At 37.6% G+C, this 16,824-nt stretch overlaps 1 protein-coding gene across 1 annotated transcript in view; it reads right to left on the minus strand.

The window, feature by feature from the left end:
* PCYT1B (phosphate cytidylyltransferase 1B, choline) overlaps positions 1–16,596 on the minus strand; it is a 98,002-nt gene extending 81,406 nt beyond the window's left edge. Inside the window, exon 1 of the mRNA XM_081278272.1 lies at positions 16,431–16,596. Within this exon, the coding sequence (XP_081134398.1) occupies positions 16,431–16,502 (72 nt within the window). The 5' untranslated portion in view covers positions 16,503–16,596. The remainder of the gene's footprint in view (positions 1–16,430) is intronic.
* Between the last annotated feature and the right edge of the window lie 228 nt (positions 16,597–16,824).

Consider the following 16,824-nt stretch of genomic DNA (forward strand, 5'->3'; position numbering starts at 1 on the left):
CAGGGTCAGAAGTCTGAAATGGGTCTCAGTGAGCTAAAATCAATGTATTGGCACAATTGCATTTCTTCTGGAGGCTCTAAGGGAGAATCCATTTCCCTTCCAGCTTCTAGAGGCTGCCTGCATTACTTGGCTCATGTCCCACTTTCTTCCATTTTCAAAACCAGCAATTGCATCATTCTAGCCTTTGCTATAACAGTCTTAATCTTCTAAGTTGTCTGTTTCCATCTTTCACAGTCTCATCTTCTAAGTTGTCTGTTTCCCTCTTTTCACTTAAAAGGACCCTTGTGATTACATTAGGCCCACCAGGACACTCGCTCTCACCTCAAGATCTTTAACTGAATCACGTCTGTAAAGTCACTTTAGCCATGTAAAGACAACTTTGGGACCATTAACAAACATCTTTGAGAGGTTGTTATTCAACCTACCACACCTTTCTTAGCATGAGCTGGACCTCCAGATATTCTGAACAAAAAGTGGATTATGATTTTAATACTTAGTAATTTATGAATCCCTACTCCTTGTCAGATATAGGCATCATGCCCAATTTGCAGATAACAAGTGGTACTTAGAGACGTTAAATAATTTGCCCAAGGTCACAGAGATGGTTAGTAACAACCAAGTTTCCAATTCAGGGCTGTGGGACTTCAAAGTCCATGTACATTGCCTGCTGCTTTGGTATCTCAACATTTGCAATGCTCTAATCATTTTGCTCTCTGAATAGCCTTCATGTTGAAAGCTTTTCATTTATTTTGTTTGACATTTAATGATACAACCTAGCTAGATAAAAGCTTTTATTAAGCCCCTATAAATTTAATATTTGACTCAATCAGTAGATGCCAAAGCAGAATGTCATTACAAAACACACTTAAGAAGATGCCACGGCTGGGGATGTAGAACATTGGCGGAGTGCTTATCTAGCATGCCTGAGGCCCTGGGTTCCATCCCTAACAGAAGAAAACAAATGCTTTCACATTCTTTAATCTTTCAAAAAGTAGCATTGATGGATTCTTCCTCTGCAATGTAACCAGAACTGGATTCACTGTGTTTGCTTCTCTGTGGGTGACATGTACATCTCTGAATAATAATGGGTGATGCGGGCAAGAAATGATCTTTCCAAAAGCCCACAAGTATACCAAATACCATATTTTTGTATGTGGTGCTGGGGATTGAAACCAGGTCCTGACACATGCTAGTCAAGCACTCTATCACTGAGCTATATCCCCAGCCTTTTAAATTTCGTTTGGAGACAGTGTCTCAATAAGTTGTCCAAGCTGGTCTCAATTTGAGATCCTCCTGCCTCAGCTCCCCCAATTAGCTGGGATTATAGGCACATGCCACACTGGGCCAGGCCTAAATATCCTATTTTAGAAAAAAAGAGAATCTAATACTTTGGGGGTCTGGTATGTCTTAATGAAGTATCTTATTGTCTTCACTCCCTACGTTTCTCAACCTTGATTGTATATTAGAATTACCTGGTGAGTTCAATATCGCTGAGTCCTAGTTTCTACACCCTACAGATTCTGGTCTCATTGACCTGGGGTTCAGCATCAGGACTTTTAAAAGTTCAGAACCACTGTGGTAAAGCACAGATGAGAGGCTTTATTAACATATGGATTTTGATCCCCAAACAATGCTTTTTTTCAAGACAATTTTGTTTGCATCAAGAGAAGCCTTATTCGTGTATGTGTCCCAAGAAACTGGCTAGGTAAAAACCTTCAATATGTCCAAATACAATCCTTTTACACACCTAGTCTACTACTAAAGTGCCAGGTGCTTGAGAGTAATGTAGCCAATGGGCCTCCACAGAAACCATCCTTTTATAGTAAAATATCCTAAGTAATCAAGACAGCATGAGATAAGCACAGCTTCAAAGAAAAATAATATTTTATTCAAAATGGTTTGAATAAACTTATACTACCACTCAACCATAGAAACTCAAAAGGAGTAAAACCATGACAGTGAACCATAGCAGTCCCTAGCACATGTAATATCATCATTGTTCAAAACACATTTGGGCCAGGTGCCTGTAATCCCAGTGGCTCGGGAGGCTGAGATGGGAGAATTGAGAGTTCAAAGTCAGCCTCTGCAAAAGCAAGGTGCTAAGCAACTCAGTGACACCTTGTCTCTAAATACAAAATAGGGCTGGGGATGTGTCTCAGTGGTCGAGTGCCATTGAGTTCAATCCCAGGTACCCCCCCACCAAACAAACAAACAAAAAACCATTTGGAATAAGTCTTTTGAAATTTCCATCATGACAACTAATCAATAACTGAGAACCAGTTATTATATACTCATATCTAAATTTTAGATCCAAAGAGGTATAATTTAGATTTGTCATAAACATGTCAAACATTCATTGACTTATAGTTGTTTCAAAAATATCAGAAACACTTCCTTCCAAGATGATTATGCTACTAGTGATAGCCAATAAGAACAGAGTGGCCTATTGTGGTGGGAGATTCTTAAAGGGGATGAGATAATCCCTGTGACCCTATCTTAAAGTGGAAAGCATTAGATACCCAAAATTAGGCTCAGAAGTAAATTATTGTAGAGCAAAGGTTTTAGAGCTTTAATGTTCATAGAAACCACCTGTAGCATTTGTTAACCATAGTTTTCTGGGGCCCAGAGGATCTAACTCAGTAGGTCAAGTAAGGTCCCTCAATTTGAATTTTGATCAAGTTGGCAGATGTTGCCTGAGGTTCACGCTTTAATATCGTTGTAAAGAAATTATAAAATATAGTAAGTACAGGGGTTTACCAAGTAAGACTGTGGATATAACAATACTTTGTGTGTGTGTGTATATACTTTTTTAAAATGATAGAAATTGTCAAAATTATGAGATATCTTGAAGAGATTCCTGTGAAAGATGGAAAGTTTAGGTATCAATAAGGATAAGAACTGCAATGGACTGAAACCCATTAGATATATTTAAGCCCATGAGTTCACAGTACTATAGGTGGGGGAGAACCCCTAAAACTTTGGTGGGTTCTAGAAAACAAATGCATTACTTTGAAAACTGGAAACTACAGAGAAGGAATCAGACATTCATCTTACCTTTCCTATACAAACTGTCTAAATAGGAGTATCTCAGAATGAGTAATGAAGAAGACAAGAAAATAATGAAGAATGCAATGAATTATCCCTGCTTCCTAACCCCCAATGAATGATTAGATCTATGCTCTGAGCATTAACCACTGATAAGATGACAAAAAGACCACCCTAAATATTTTGGACTTCTGCACTATGTATGAAATATGCCTTTCAAGTAAATAGAACCTGGCTTTGATCCCACCTCTTGATCTGAGACTAAATTACAAAAAATACAGAAGGAATAAAACATATTTTAACACAATGGGGAAGCAATCAGTAAAATCAAAGTTGTGAGAAGCTCTATAGGAAAAACTTTGTTTCTTCAACCAAAAAAATGTGCAAGAAACCTATGGATTGAGATTTAAAAACCATCAATTAGTCATAATGTGTGGGTATGTTATTAGTATCCCAATTCAAACACTATAAAAACATCATTTGTGAGGCAATTAGAATCTGAACAATTTCTGAATACATGAAGAAATTGTTAATTTGGGGAGTATAATAATGGTATTATGTTTATATTTTCCAATTTTTAGAAGTATATACTGTAGTTAGGCACAGTGGTACACACCTGTAATCCCAGTGACTCGGGAGACAGAGGCAGAAGGATTTCAAGTTCAGGACCAGCCTCAGTAACTTAGTGAGACTCTGTCTCAAACTAAAAAAATAAAAAGGTTAGGGATTTGGCTCAGTGGTTAAGTACCCTTGGATTCAAGCCCATACCAAAATAAATAAATAAATAAAAACTAAAAGGACCAGGGATGTAGCTCATTGGTAGACTATCCCTTGGTTCAATCCCCAGTACTGGGAAAAAAAAGTATATACTGTAGTATTTGCACATGAAATATATTGTTTGGATGTGGGCAGTGGATATAGCTCTAGATCAGTGATTCTCAACTGGGTGCAATTTTTCCTCAAAATAAATTGAGTAATATCTGGAGACATTTTTGTTTGTTACAACTTGGAGGATGGTGCTGCAGGCATCTAGTGAGTGAAGGCCACAGCTAAGCATCCTATAATGCACAAGGCACTCCTCCACTAGAGGGGGATGGCCCTGCCTGGTCCTCTGACAACTTTGGGTCATGCAGGCAGAGGCTTGAGGTACAGTTCATGTGAGTACTGGAGAATGTGATCCTCTTGGCACAGGAAAGAATGGGAGGCCTGTGAGGAGTTGTTTCAGGGCCATCTCTCACACCCTTCCTTATCTCCCTTGAAATGCTGTTATGAGGTAGTTTCTAATCACCCCTTCTATTCTGTTGGGAGAGGCGGGTACCTACCCTGCTCCTCTCAGTATACAGTTATAGATAGAAATCCACTTACTTGTGGCCTATAGCGGGCCCCTGAGCAATGGGTGTGGGACTCATCTGGCCCATTTTGTTTCAGTGTTATCTTTTTCAGTGTGTGAAGATAAGACTATGAGAAACTGGCAGCATTAGCTACTGTTTCTTTTGCTGTCTATGTAAGTAATAAACTGTCTGAATCTAAAAGTGACTTGTTGTACTTTTGCCAGTCGAATCAGTCAGACCTTGGCCTGGCCTGGCCTTGTGTGTGTGCATGTCACAACAAAAAATTATCCCACCCCAAATGTCAGTAATGTTGAGGCAACATTGGTCATGAGTTGATCACTGTTGAGGCGAGGTGGGGAGTATGTGAGTAGTTCAAATGGCAATGTATGATTTTGTCTAATTTTGTATCAGTCTGAAACTCTCCATAAGAAAAAATATATTTAAAAAAAGAAAAATTATATATTTTTAAAAATTTTATTTTAGTTGTATATAGTCACAATACCTTTATTTATTTCTGTGTGGTGCTGAGGATTAAACCCAATGCCTCACACATGCCAGGCAGGTGCTTTACCACTGAGCCACAACCCCAACTCCTGAAAAATTATATATATATATATATATATATATATATATATATATATATATATATATATATATAATTTTTTGTGGTTGTAGATGGACAGCATGCTTTTACTTTATTTGTTTCATTTTTATGTGGTGCTAAGGATTGAACCCAGTGCCTCACACATGTTAGGCAAATGCTCTGCCACTGAGCTACAGCCCCAGCCCCCAAAATTATATTTTTTTAAAAAGTGGTCACCTTGGTTTATTTGGCATCTGGCACTTTACGTACCTAAACTCAGGCAATATGTGTAAATGCATGATGTCAGGCTTCTACCTCCACCACAAAATTAAAAAACTGTGTTCTTGAGCAAATGTTTTGACCTCTTTTAGCCTCAGTTTTCTCCACAATAAAATAAGGCTAATAATGCACCTAAGGATTTTGTGGACATTAAATATAAGTCAAATGTTTGCCTCAAATAAATACTTTCATTAGATCTTCCTTTGTTCTTGTTGTCTACTACTTTTCAATACAGAAAGGCAATGAGACCCTTCTGTTATCCAGATAAATCATTTTTATCCACTCAATTTGTTTTCAAATAATTCCCTGAAAAATATAGGGGACATTAGTATGAGATGTTTTGTTCTGAGGGTTTATTTTATTTTATTTTATTTTAGGTACTGGGATTAAACATGGGGCACTTTGCCACTGAGCTACATTCCGGCCACCTTTTTATTTATTTTTAAATGTTGAGACAGGGTCTCACTAAGATGCTGAGGGCCTTGCTAATTTGCTGAGGCTGGTCTCAAACTTGCAATTGTCCTGTCTCAGCCTCCCAAGTTACTGGGATTATAGGTGTGTGCCATCTCACCTGGTTTGTTCTGAGGGTTTCAAACAGCAAAACCTAGAAGGCCCTAGAGGCTAGGGAGTGAGAAGGAAGGTAGTATTTAATTCAGTAGTTTACAATAATGGTGATTTTTTTCCCCACAGGGGACATTTTTAAGTGTCTGGAGACATTTTTGCTTGTCACAACTTGGAGGGGCACTACTGGTATCTAATGGTTAGAGACCAGAATGCTGTTAAGCATCCTACCATGCATAGGACAATCCTACAACAAAAAATTGTCTAATCCAAAATATCAGTAGTAGCAAGGTTGAGAAACCCTAGGGTAAGGTGACCAAAATTCCTTGATGAAGTTTTTCCTGAGTAATTAACTTTGCCTTTCTTTGTTCTTCTTACCCAACACATACAGGTTATTAAAAGCATGCTCAGGAGAAATCATTCAAAATGTGATTACACTAATTCTGAGGCCCTAATTTGTTATTCATTTCTTTATGAAGAAAAAAATCTGAGTAGTGTTCTGATCTTATTGCCTTTGAGTTTCAAATACCAAACTCCAAGCTTGCACTGATTATCTTCTTAATTAATAGACTGAGAAGGCAGGGCATCTCTTTATTAACTAGTGAAAAGTATCATCTCCTGACAACTCTATATAGTCTTTGTTCCCAACTATGGGGAGGATTAGGATAAAGCAGATTCAGACACTACTCCCCATATGGATTATATTTCTCTTATTAAAATAGCCCATCTCCATTTAGATGATGTCTGCCTACTATCAGTATTAAATAGAAACAACTATGTGCAATTTGTCCTCCATCCTGTTTCTGAAGTCAGGGAACTTGAAGTCAAAAACACAGTGCTGTTGGGCTGGGGATATAGTTCAGTGACAGAACATCTACCTAGCATGTGTAGAGTCCTGGATTCAATTCCCAGTATCCCAAAACAAAACAAAACAAACATAAAAACCCACAGTACTACGTGGACTGAAGGAAAGAGATTAGTGGTGATAACTGTGTATTCAGTTGGCAAACCAAAGGTGTTTTGTGAGGTGTTTTGTGTGTTTGGGGGGGCAGTAAAATAAATATTTTAGAAGATAATGGTGGGGGTGGGGAATGGAGAAAATCTCTATGGAATTAGAATTTCTTAAGGATCTATGATATGGCCCTATTTCTTTATTTCTCTGTCATCACACCCTACCCCTTTTATGAAAACTGCTTTACCCCACAGCCCAGGAAAATTGTGTTGGGACACCTGATTAAGAGAGTCAACCTGGACATTGTGGCATGTCCCTGTAGTCCCAGCTACTTGGGAGGTTGAAGTCAAAAGATTGCTTGAGTCTAGGAGTTTAAGACCAGCCTGGGCAACATAGTGAAACCTGGTCTCAAAAGAGGGAGAGCACCAAGTCATTGCTTTTTCAGTGGTTTCTCATATCTTCATATTTCTTCATTCATGAATAAGAATAAGAGTGGGGTGCAGTGGTTCATACCAGCAACTCAGGAAGCTGAAGCAAGAGGATCTCAAGTTTGAGGCCAGCTTGGGCAACTTAGTGAGACTCTATGTCAAAATAAATTTTTAAAAAATGGACTGGGATATAGCTTGGAGGTGGAATGTTCCTGGGTTTAGTCCCCAGTATCACATACACACAAAAAGAATAAGAAGAACAGATGGATGCTAAATGGGTCAAGAGCTGAGCTGTAGGCAGAGTATTAGAATAAATGGAGTGAATCTCCCTTCTGAGGGCTTCTCAAAGCTGCCCTGATTCTTGTTTTTGCTGAGGCATGCTTTTCAGCTTTCTGTGGATTTTATAAGATAATCCTTTGCATTCTCCACCCCGGAAATCACCCTTCTGAAAGAGCTAACTTAGTGAGTGCCATTCCTTGAAACTATGAAATCTGTGTCTAAGATAGATATACAGATGTGTCCAATAAGAGATGAGACTAGCATGATAAATGAAACCAAGAGCTTGCCTAACAGTTATTTGTACTTCATGCATGGGAGGGTTAAGTTCTCCCCCAAAGACCAGCTCACAGTGAATTTTCCTTCTTAGAAACCGTATCATTCTAGATTGTTTCATATATTGTGTTATAACTCCTTTATTTTGTTGTGTTAAACTATTGTTTATTTCATAATATCAACTTATTCTCATTTGTGCCTTGATATTTATCTCTTATATGGTTAGTTAACTCATGAACAATCAGATTTGGGAAGGGCAGTTCATATTCATAGGATCTATTCACTTTTTTACATTTTAAATCATCTCCAACTCACTCAGACTGGCTTCTATCTCTACTATTCCACTAAAACTGAGTTATGTTTCTAAGTTTTTCAGAAGGATCATTTATAGCAGTGGTTCTTGATTACAGGAGATTTCCCCACAAACACCACAAGAGTTATTTTGCAATGTCTGGAGATAATTTGATTACTATGTGGGTATTGCTACTAGCATCTGGTGAATAGAGGCCAGGGATGCTACTTAACATCCTACATTGCTCAAGCCAGCCTCCACAAGGAATTGTCCAACTGAAAATATCAATAATGATGAGGTTTAAAAATCCTGCTTTAGGACCAAGATGGGTCTTTGGGATAAATGACACAAGTCAAAATAGTTAAAGGATTTTTTTTTTTGCAGGGGGTACCAGGGATTGAACTCAGGGGCACTCAGCCACTGAGCCACATCCATAGCTTTATTTTGCATTCTATTTGGAGATAGGGTCTCACTGAATTGCTTAGCACCTCGCCATTACTGAGGCTGGCTTTGAACTTGCGATCCTCCTGCCTCAGCCTCCTGAGCCACTCAGATTACAGGCATGTACCACTGCACCCATCTGCCTCCTGAGCCACTCAGATTACAGGCATGTACCACTGCACCCATCTGCCTCCTGAGCCACTGGGATTACAGGCATGTACCATTGCACCCCTCTAGGCAAAGGATTTAAGTAGACATTTCTCCAAAGAAGATGTACAAATGGCTAGTAACCACATGAAAATGCTCATCATTAGCCATTAGGGAAATGCAAATCAAAACCACAATAACACATCACTTTACACCCACTAGGACATTTAAAAAAAATATTTTATCAGTTGTAGATGGACACATACCTTTATTTTTAAATTTATTTTTATGCAGTGGAGAGGATTGAACCCAATGCCTTATGCATGCTTAAGTGCTTTACCACTGAGCTACAACCCCAGCCCCCACTAGGACATTTTTAAAATCTGGAAAGTAGCTGGGCACCATGGCTTATGCCCACAATCCTAGCAACTCATGAGGCTAAGGCAGGAGGATCACAAGTTCGAGGTCAGCCTCAGCAATTTAGCAAGGCCCTAAGCAACTTGTAAAGATCCTGTTTCAAAAAATAAAAAGGGCTGGAGATGTAGCTCAGTGGCAGAGTACCCCTTATGTACAATTCCCAGTACAAAAACAAACAAACCCTGGAAAATAACAAGTATTGGTGAGAATTGAAAAGTTGGAACTCTCATGGATTGCTGGAGGGGAATGTAAAATAGTGCAGCCTTTTTGGAAAGCAGTTTGGCACTTCCTCAAAAAGTTAAAAAATAGACTTACCATTAGACCTACTAATTCCATTCCTAGCTTTACACCAAGAGAATTAAGAACATATGTTCACAAACAAGACTTGTATGTGAATATCGTAAGAAGCATTATTCACGATAAGTAAAAAGTGGAAACAACACAAATGTCCATCAACTAATGAATGGGGAAACAAATTGTGATATATCCACACAATGGAATGTTATTTGGCCATAAATGGGAACCAAGTACTGATACATGCCTCAACATGTATGAATCTTAAAATCATATGCTAAGTCAAAGAAGCCAAATACAAAAGACTACATGTTATATAATTGTACTTATATGAAATTGTTACTGAACCAGGTCATTTTACTCACCATGAAATATACCAATCTATGAAACAAAGAGTTTTGCAAAAAAGAAAGTTAGTTCACAAGGCAACCAATTGTGAAGAGACAAGAGACCCAAGTCTCAAATCTACCCACCAAGATTTGGCCTTGTGGATATTTATATTCTGAGGAATGATGAAAGGTGACTGGAAGTTAACAAAGAGCAGGTCAAATAAGTTTAGCCTAGAGGGTTTATTCTGGTTTTCCCTTGATTTCAAAACATCCAGAATGGGTAAATACCTATAACAGAAAGTAGATTAGTGATTTACCTACTGCTGGGAGCATAGGAGGAGGTATGTGGGGAGTGACTGGTAGTGGGTATGAGGTTTCTTCTATGGGATGATGACAGTAGTCTATTCTAAAATCGTGGTGATGTTTGTATAACCCCATGAATATACTAAAAATATTGACTTGTATACCTTAAATGTGAATCGTGTCTTTCAAATGTGTCTTGTTTTACGAAGCTAAATTGTTTTAGAAAGAGAATATGTAATTATGTGACCTTTAAAAATTGCTGTTGAATTGCTTTTTGAGGTCAAGACAACTGTAAAAGCTAGGAGACTAAACTGGAAAAAAATCTAGGCTTCTATAGGCAGAGTGTTTTGAAAGTATCTTAAGTTTTCATTCCAATTAGAATAAAACCAGAAAAATAGGCAATATGTTTCTGTATGCCTAATGAATAAAGATAATACAGAGAGGGTTAGGGGTGTAGCTCAGTGGTAGAATGTTTGCCTATCATGCACAAGGTCCTGGGTTCAATCCCCAGTACTAGAAAAAAAGAAAAGGAAAAGAGATAACACAGAGCTCTAATCAGCAGCCCAATCAAAGGACTGTCAAATTAGTAATATATTTTATATTTAAATAAGATGTTTAATGTAGTATTTATCATTTTTAAATGAATCTCTATTATAATCATTCTATTTTTTAATGAATAACAGAGAAAATCTTACAAAGCTTTTATTAATTCTCCATTTTTGGTATTAGGGATTGAACCCACAGGCACTCAACCACTGAGCCACATCATCAGCCCTTTTTTATTTATTATTTTAAGATGAGGTCTCACTAAATTGCTGAGGCTGACTTTGAACTTGTGATCCTCCTGAATCAGCCTTCCAGGCTGTTGGGATCACAGGTGTGCACTATTGTGCCCAGTTCTCCATTTTTTATCTTGAATTATTTGTAATATTTAAGAAAGTACTTAAATTGACACTCTTAGTACTTAAATTTACCCTTAGATAAAGGTGTAGTAGCCACATGAGAAAGAATTCAGATAATATGTATAAGTCCTAACCATCTCTCTTTGATGAGTCCAGCTCCTGCCCCTCTGGATAAGTTGAGAAAGAGTTGTAAAAGGTGAACCTGCCATCTACTGTATCTCTGAGCCAGTCCTTCCCAGTCATTAAATATCACAAACCTATAGCAATCCTAGAAGACTGGCAGGGATTGAATAAGAGAGCCTTGTAAATGGTGACCACAACATCTTTGTTATAGTGCTAATGGCAATGTTAATCAATTTAGAGTCTGGAGTCAAGTTGAAGTTGGTCCACCTAACATTGAATCATGCTTCAAAGGCTAGACTGAAACTCATTCATTCTCCTAGATGACCTGGAGGTAATCCTAGATGGACAAACTCAGGATTCCCTGGACAAGAAAGATACAGAATAAATAGTGATTTAAATTCCTTTCACTCACTCAAAAAACATTTACTAAGTGTCCCCGGGAGCCATGCATCCAAGATGAATGAGATAGTTTCCACTCTTAAGAACATCTAGAGGGCCTGGAATTGTGGCTCAGCGGTAGAGTGCTCCCCTAGGACGAGTGGGACCCGGGTTCAATTCTCAGCACCACATAAAAATAAAGGCATTGTGTTGTGTCCATCTACAAAAAAGATTCATATTCTCATTCTCTCTCTCTCTCTCTCTCTCTCTCTCTCTCTCTCTCTCTCTAAAAAAACAACATCTAGAACAAGAATATATATGTAGAACAAACTTTTAAAAGATTGCTTTACGGTAGCAGATGTAGCTCAGTGGTACAACACATGTTTAGCATGCAGGAAGGCTTGAGTTCCATCCTCAAAACAAAAACAAAGTATACACCAATGAAAAAAATTAAATAAAAAATATATGCGAGGTATGTTGGTCATTGTTTTCAAAAGAAATTATCATGTAAATTACTCTGTGCTTTTATTTATGACTTGAATCAATGGAACTAAGGAAAACATATTTGAAACAGATATTATGTTTCTCTTGGTCCTGGACCATACTTTCCAATTTTTAAAATTCTTTATCTCTTTCTCTCAGGTATATGGGGGTGGGGTGATTTGTCATTCATGGAAAGACACCGAATTTTAAAATGTTCTAAAACCTGGGGCAGGTTGTGCTCCACCTGTCCATATTCAGAGGGGAGAAGTGTCAGAAGAGAAACCTCTGGCAGTGATCATATATTTGCTAATTGAATTAAGAGGATTTGTGACCCTTTAGAAGGACACAAAGACTATGTTGAGTTAAGTGAAGGCTGTACAAATAGAAGCCTGTTCCTGTAATATTAGGGTTCATGGTCAGGAATTAGAGATGAGAGGAAAGAAGGTTTAATGATGTTTTGGAACAAAAAGTAAAAATGGAACTACTTTTCCTTTAGGTGGCTTAAAAATGCTCAGCTTCATAAATCTGAGCATTCTAAGTTGTTCAAATAAAATCTTAAATATTTAATGTGTATTTACATTGTTTCTATGAATTTTTCTTTCTCCGATTATGGCCTGTAGGCTAGAAATTTTCCTTATGGAAGACGAGAAAGCAACAAATCATGTTCTTTGAAACTTACAACTAAACTGAGGAATTTGGTTTTATTTTTGCTAAAAATGCATTAATGTTTGGTATGATGGATCTCAATAGGCTGTAAGAAATCACCTCAGCTAAGGATTTAGACATACAAGTAAGTTTCAGTCTGGAGGTGTAGCTCAGTGGTAAAGTGCTTACCTACTATACCCAAGATCCTGGGTTTGATCCCAGCACTGCAAACAAATAAAACCACAAGTATCATTCCTATCTTTTTTTTTTTTGGTTCTGGGGATTGAATCCAGGGCCTTGTGCATTTGAGGCAAGTGCTCTACCAACTGAGCTACATGCCCCACTTTCATTCTTCTCTAAACAAGTCGAAATTCTCTCTTCTATCATGTTCATTACCTAGAACCAGCACAGTACCCGCAAATGCACTCAACATGGTGTTTTAGGACTAATGGAGCTAACTGATGACTGGTGCCTTGGGAAGGCGACATATTTGATGCCCAGCTCTCCCCTCTGAAAAAGCTGGCAGATGTAGTTTCCAAATCCATAGGCCAGATCACATGCCCCTCCCTTCCCACCTGAATGCCCAGAAGTCATCTCTTTCTCACAGATGGGAAGTCCTTATCTTACCATGAAGACTTGGGAACAAAGACTGGTAAAGGAGGAAGAAAAAACAGAAGATATTTTTCCATTTGATTCTTGTATTCTCTGTAGAAAATCTGAGTCCACTTCAGTAAATGGTATCTTGGAAGAACTGTCAATCAACAGATATTTAGCCAATTCCTATGTTCCAGGCACTATCCTGGGTCCACAGGAGCACCTCTTCCAAGGAATCACAGAATATAGGGGGAGAAGTGAGGGTTTTGGAATTAGATTTTGAGCTAGTCAAAATTTCAGTGTGGAAGTATGTTGTGCTACCAATTTACTGTACGATCCAAAGGAAGAGAGGAAGGTAAATCAATAGCATAAAGTGATCTTACAGAGAATTTAGAAATAGCAAAAGGGTTACTAGAAATAAGTAGGCTAGCCACATTATTTCCTACAAGGGCACCTTAGGGGATCCCTGTTTTAATGAATAAATAAAAATGATGTGTAATTATCATATCAATTGCTTGCATCTAAGTGAGTGCTTCTGGAGTTATTTGATGGTGCTTAAAAATCTTTGGTCTCTGAAGTGCATTTAACAGTCTCCTTGACTCTTATGTATATTATTAATTTGCAGACCAAAGTTAACTTGTACTATGCAAATGAGGAGATTTTAAATGAATGAGATTTTAATGTAAGATTTTAAATCTATATTATTTGTTACAAAACTTAAATATATTTTGAGGACATTTGTCAACATATCTAAAAGAGACATTATGATTTTGAGCAATATTGTTTAAAAGAAATTTCCATGATTATGGAATATTCTGTAATTGCACTGTCCAAATGAGGTAGTTACTAGTCATGTGTAGCTGTTGAGCACTTGAAATGTGGCTAGTGTGACTGAGGAAAAGAATTTCAAATTTTGTTTAAATTTAAATTTAAATAGCCATATGTGGCTAGTGCCCAATAGCCATATGTGGTAGTGCCAAATAGCCATATGTGGTAGTGCCCACCTTATTTGACAACACAGGTTTAAAGAAAAAGTGAAATTGAATTTGAGGAACCTGAATTTCAGCACTACCTTGGACAATTAACTTCTACGAGCTCCAATTTTGTCACTTGAAAATGAGATTATGAATAATATCAACTTCACAGGATTTGGGGCAAGAGGAATTGGAATAATGTTTGGGCATTCTCCTATTTCCAAATAAGTGCTAACCAAATTTAAATATGTGGAAAGTAAATAACCAACTTTATCACTTAAAGGGAGTTTCCATTCTCAGAAAGCTCTAAAATACTATTAAATTCATAGTTATCCTCACTTTTCAGATACAATATTTAATGATGCTTGTAACTATTGGCTGATAAGCCACACCATTAGCAATAACCAGAAATGGTCATGTGTTAGTGTGGGATAACAGTGCATGGTGTATAAAAACCCTGACAGAAAGTTAACTTTATAAAAGTTGAGATCACCTGTGTGAGAAAAGTACAGTACATTGAGAACTGAAAAACATGATAAAAATGCTAATATAATCCCTTCTTTAATATTGTTACAATTAACAATGTAATCCATTTTGATTGCCCATGGAGGATAAATAAACCCATTCCATTTATCAGGGAGGAACTCAGGCACAAATTAGCAAAATAGACCAGTGGCTAGGAGCTTGAGCCCTTTCAGTGAACGTAATCACATGAAGCAAGGCATAGAATGTACTTAGAACAGGGCATGCCACCTAAGGACCAAAAATGCCAGTCATTATTATGATAAGTGATGCTATTGGGTGACCATGAAATTGGAGGCCTTTGTCTATTTTTGAGTTCATAAACAGTATGAGAGTACAAAGTGGTATTTGCACAGATTTGATTCTACATGACTCCAACATGGAAAGAGCATATTGATTATATCTGCACTAGTCAAGAACTGAATTTAGTTGTTTTGATACCATTTCAAATCTATTTTTTGAATGAAGAATGAATCAATGGTTAAATGCCTCCTGATTATCCCATTAACTGAATAAAACAAATGATAAAATGGTGGGATAAAATTGACCAAATTATGCTGTATACATATATGAGTATACCATAGTGAATTTCACCTTTATGTATATTTATATATCACTAATTAAAATAACAATAACTAGAAGGAAGACCAGGAGAGTGGAGAAAAGGGAAGAGGAGAAGGGAAGAGATTAGGGAAAGAGGAAGTCCTGGGGACTGAAATGAAGCAGATTATATTCCATGCATGTATGATTATGTCGAAATGAACTCTGATATTATAACTATAATGCACTAATAAAAACATTAAAAATAAACCCATATACCTTCAATATGCAAATTTCTCTAAAGCCAAGATAACATGATGGCTATCTGAAAAGGGACCAACTAGGGAAAATGGTCTACCAGTCATCAGCTTAAGTGTCCAGTGAATGTGGACCCAGATTACTTTCTGAAGCCTATGGTGCTTAACGCAGCTATTCATATCCATTCCAAGGTACACAGGAAGATTTTTAAGGAGTTCTGGGACAGAAAAGATAGGGCCGTGTCCTAAGGCCTGAGAAACCCCTTTCAGATTAATGGAGTAAAAGTCATTTCACCATTATAACACCAGAGAAATCATGCTGTTTCTGGGAAAATTGCCTCTGATCTTAAATTTCTTCTTCACATTATCTAGATTCTCCTTAAAACTTTGTCCCACTGCCCAAACTTTCTCCATCTAGAATTTATTTCATTTAACAAAGCTACCCTTCAAACCCACATTCCTCTGGACAATCCCCCAAATTAAAGACCACCTCATTTATGTGGTAGTCACACAGCATGGAACTGTCATGTATAATTAAAAAGAATAAATAAAATTAAAAAAATTGGAACATTTTTATTAGGAGAATTCCTCATTTTATAAGATAATGGACATTTTGTTAAAACATTTCTCCAATGTCCTCAGGCTCCCACATCATCATTCTTTGCCTTGGGCTACCTATATTTCTTCATATTTAATTGATAGATTGACTTTATTTTTGGCTTTGGCGCTGGGATTAAACCCAGGGTCTCATATATGCTAAGCATACACTCTACCACTGAGCTACACTCCCAGCCCCTGATTTTTTTAAGAAAGTGAGTCGGCTCCTGTTGCCTAACTCTATACAAGGAGCTTACACATTCTGTAAGGGGATAAAGAAATATTAGCCACATTTTGTTTTTCTTTTTTATCACCTTAATAAGATGGATATATTTCCATTTTTAGTGGGACTCTATTAATTAGTACAGGTCTGTTATATTAGCAGATACAGAAGACTTTACTCTTTGAACTAACTTTGATGTCAAAGGCAAAAAATCAATAAGAAATTGGTTACATATTACCTTGCGCCAGAGTTTGGGAGTGCAATTGTTCTTGGTGTCCTCTTCCATGGTGCATTCCTGGTGGCCCACCATGTCTACCTCTGATCTCTTTCCCTTTTCACTAGGATCCTCTTCCCTTTCAAGTTCTTATGAATCCCTGAGCGAAATTTTTGTTGTTCTGGACCGGAACACTTGACCAAAGGTCAAGCCAGCTCTCTATGCCCAGTGCTTAAAGATGAGCTCGGAGGAACTAGGAGTGTCCAGTTATTGAATAAGCAGAGATTCAAATTGCCCGACACTCTTGCTTTATTTACCACAAGCCTCCTCTTGTCCTCTCTGAACTGTTGTTCATTGACAATTGCTGTGCTCTGGACTGGCGCTATGATGGCCTGTTGTGTGGGGACAGGCAGGTTGT

This window comes from Spermophilus citellus (assembly GCF_964194105.1).
Source record: "Spermophilus citellus genome assembly, chromosome: X".
Taxonomy (NCBI): domain Eukaryota; kingdom Metazoa; phylum Chordata; class Mammalia; order Rodentia; family Sciuridae; genus Spermophilus; species Spermophilus citellus.